The sequence below is a fragment of the Hipposideros armiger genome, unplaced genomic scaffold (assembly GCF_001890085.2).
Source record: "Hipposideros armiger isolate ML-2016 unplaced genomic scaffold, ASM189008v1 scaffold_58, whole genome shotgun sequence".
Taxonomy (NCBI): Eukaryota; Metazoa; Chordata; class Mammalia; order Chiroptera; family Hipposideridae; genus Hipposideros; species Hipposideros armiger.
Window position 1 is genome coordinate 1,518,122 of NW_017731408.1, and position 4,090 is coordinate 1,522,211.

General features: G+C 33.9%; 1 protein-coding gene across 1 annotated transcript in view; it reads right to left on the minus strand.

Annotated features, from left to right (window-relative positions):
- The window catches only part of LRBA (LPS responsive beige-like anchor protein), a 610,319-nt gene that overhangs the window by 324,408 nt on the left and 281,821 nt on the right, over positions 1-4,090 (minus strand). Inside the window, exon 37 of the mRNA XM_019641170.1 lies at positions 2,672-2,838. Coding sequence (XP_019496715.1) covers positions 2,672-2,838 — 167 coding nt within the window. The remainder of the gene's footprint in view (positions 1-2,671; positions 2,839-4,090) is intronic.

A 4,090-nucleotide genomic window follows, 5' to 3' on the forward strand; every position in this document is an offset into this window, starting at 1 on the left:
TTAAAGGCATTAGGGAGCAACCGGAGTTCTAAATAAGTACAAGTTGAATGTCACACAAAACTAAACACAATGACAAAAGAAGTACCAGCAGGGAGGCAATGAGCTTTCCTACAATATTGTGTTTAATAAAATCTAAGTAAGCTATGAGATAAACAGAGAAAAATATCGATTCACTAATATTAATTTCCTTTAGATGAGACATCTCTGGTTGTTGCTCTTAATTAAAAATGCAAACATTTAAAAGCTGACAGTTTGACAGCTATTTTTATTTGGGAGGAAAAACGCAATGTATGTTTTGCTCTGTGGACTTTTGGAAATATTAAAATGTCAGGATTTACTTCAATTGTTTCTGGCTGTATAGAATAACAGAGTTGATGCCTTTGAACAACTCTATTACAGAAACACTAATTATTTTTCTACGTAAATACACTGCACAGTCCATGTAGTTCTCCAACATATTTTATTACGCCGAAATCACTTCAGGAGAAACATGCTTCCATGTTGGTAGCACAGTTATTCTGTGCTATACAAAGGTATAGTTAGCTATCTCTAGAAAGAATTTTGATCTCCTAAAAATGACATACTTAGTGTAAATGAAACATTTGTCATAAGTTACCTAAAGGTTTTCAATTTTTTAATTATGAAACTCCTTTTAGGTTAAAAAAATACTTTAAAAATACATATTGAGCTCCCAATATGTGCCAGGCACTGTATGTCAAAATATTATAATATCCTAATTTATTTATTTAGTACTGGATGTCAAAATGACTACATCAAATCTGTACTATTAAAGTACAGTAATACCTTGGTTTGCGAGCAGAATTCGTTCCAGAAACAAACAAGTCATGTCTCGTTTACCACGTTAAAATGTATTAGAAATGTTTGCTCGTCTTGCGGAACACTTGCAAACCAAGTTACTCGCAATCCATGGTTTTACTGTACTCTGAAATTCTAAAACTCCCAGTACAGCTTCCCAGCCCCAGACACACACTCACAGGCTTTTAGATGTTGCAAGATAAGGCACCAGAGAACGCTGACCCAGTAATTCATGTCACTACCATGACCACTCTGGCAGCTGAAATCAACTGGAATAGGATTAAAACAAACACACACGGTTCCTGCCTTTATTCAGTCCTTTTGTCCTGAAGTCTTTGATCTGCATTTGTTCCTCTGAATACCAAAACTGATATGCCCAAAATGTAATTCTTTTCATTTACGTATTCTTCATAATAAGCATCTATATGTGACATATATCTACTCTATTTTTTTTTTTAGTAAAAATACATTATATATTTGTACTCAAACCAAAAACATCCCCTAAGTTCATTGCAGCATCATGCACAGTAGCCAAGACATGGAAACAACCTAAGTGTCCTTCCTTAGATGATTGGATAAAGAACATGCGGTATATGTACAATAGAATACTAAAAAGTGTCGAAATATTGCCATTTGCAACAACATGGATGAATCTTGAGAATATAATTCTAAGTAAAATTAAGTCAGACGGAAAGGGACAAGAATCATATGACTTCACTCATATATGGGATATAAAACAAAAAGCAACAAACAATAATACAAACAAACTCATAGACACACACAACAGTATGCTGGTTACAAGAGAGGAAGGGGGTGTTTGGAGGATGAAGCAAGTAAAAGAGGTCAAATATATGGTGACATGAGGGGACAACTTTGGGTAGTAATCACACAACGGGATATAACTGAAAGTTATGTTATTAACCACTGTTATCCCCATAAATTTAATGTTACAAAAACAACCTGAAACAAGCAGCTTTCAACTTAAATAATTTAAAGTTCACCTTTAAAAAAATTATAGTTATTTTCTATTCCCTGGAAAATTTCTAAAACAAGACTTAGGTGTCCGCTAGACACATCAGTTGATTGAAATACAAGTGGAAACCAATAACATCATATTATATAAGCAATTTACTATTTTCTTTTGTTGTTGTTTTCTGGCAAAAGTTATAAAGAAACAAGGAATTAAAAAAGATCTCTTTCTAATGGCAAAATACAGAACTTTTTCATTAACATTACTGAGTCAAACATATTTCTAAGATGTGTAGCATAGATTTACAATTTGACTAAGTTCCTTAATCTTAGAAAGTAATTTAATTATTGTTTCGAGAGATTAGCATCAAAAACATCCTGCTCAGATTGGTAATCTTAAGAAAGTAGACACAGTGAATAACATTTTAAACTCAGCATTTAACAATTTTTATCATCATAGTCTTGGAATTTGCAATATAATTCAAGAAAACACAAATTACGTTTTCAAATTGATGTGTTAAAAATTCAAAAGTATAAAATAGGAAATAGTTTAAAATAAAATTTATTGTATTTGCATAAATTCAGATATACGTGTAGCTAATAAAATAGTTTACATTAACTGCTTCCCTTAACAGTTCATTTCAAAATGAATACATTTTGAGCAAATATTCTTTTAGAAGTAGTTGAGGGAACTGAAATATCAAAGATGCATAACTCTACCCATACTGATTAACCTCTTTCCCCTTCACTTTAAATAGTAGATGATAAAATACAAAATTAAATTACTCTGTTCTTCACCTGGCCTTGATCATATCCAGAGCCATTTATCTAAAGCCAGGCCTTCTATAAAAAAATCAGTGGTCAAATCCTAAAGGTATCCCTTTACCTTACTGCAGAATTTCCCCAGGCTCCATGCTTGTCTGTGAGAATGTTGATAATTTTCTGGATTAGCTGAGTTGCTGTCACATGGTCTCGATATTTAGCTGCTCTTATCAAGTGATCACACATCTTCTCATCTTCTCGTTTGTCAGCAGAATACTGGGCACACAGTGACTTTGATACAAAAAAAGAAACATCTATTAATACTATAAAAATACACAAAAATCTTTAAGATGCAAGATGAAATAATCTCTAATATGAATTGAAATCAACCAAAAAATATTTATTTTAGACATCAGCCCAAAATTTAAAGTTACTTTTATATCCCTCATTAACTGAATTGACTGAAATTCACTGTTAGATTATCAGCACAACAATCTCCCAAGAATGTATTTCTCTGAATTTATTCATAAGATACACTGAAAAGTGGTTAATACGTAAGCAGAGACCTGAATAGTCAGAAGAAGCTAGTCAGGGGAAGCTACAGAGGGCCCGTATTACAAACAGCATGGAGGGCAGCTGCAAAGCACTCCAGGCAAAGTGAGCAAGAGGAAGAAGAGTATGAGATGATTTTCGAGACGGTGGCAGCCTCACCACTTAGAACTGCGCAGTTGTGCTAAGGAGTTTAGATTTTATTCTAATGCACTGTGACACCAATAGAAGGTTTTAAGCAATGGAGTGATGCAACTGATTTATATATTAAAATGATCACTACGGGCGCCATTTAGAGAATTGGTTGTAGTGGATAAGAGAATTTAAGGAGGGAGACCAAGTATAAGGTCACTGCAGAGGTCCAGAAAAGAGACAATGGTGGCTTGCAATAGTAAACTGAGCTAATTTTCAACACCCTCAGAAAATGGAAAAAACAGTTCAGAGCTTTTTAAACCCTTGCTGTGCAAAATGGACCAGCAGCCCTGGAATACCCTAGAAACTTATTAAAAAGTGCAGAACCACAGGTGCCATGCCACCCATACTGACTCAGAATGTGGACTTTAATAAGGTCCCCACGTGATGTATACATTCAAGTTTGAAAAGTAGTGTCGTAGATATCATGAATTTTGCCAAAAGTTTTTAGGATTCTTTAGCAATAATCAGATACAATACAATCACTAGTTTCTAAGGTGTTTCTTTTGTTTTGAAATTGAGATACTTGTGGTGTCATGTTTCTGATGCTACACCTAGTTAATTGCTTAAAATAGGAAAACTAACATTGATGTAAACTTGATTCTTAATTCAATCCCTAGGGTTCATCGGGCTCTACCCCCTTAACCTCCAGATACAAGCTGACATACACATACACATGTACACACAACCTATGATAAGTTAACAAAAATTTGATGTTGGAGAAAATATTACTAGTTTGTATATGAGATACACAGTGTGACTGCCTGCCTTTCCTACTGTGTACCAGTTTAGATAGATTGTT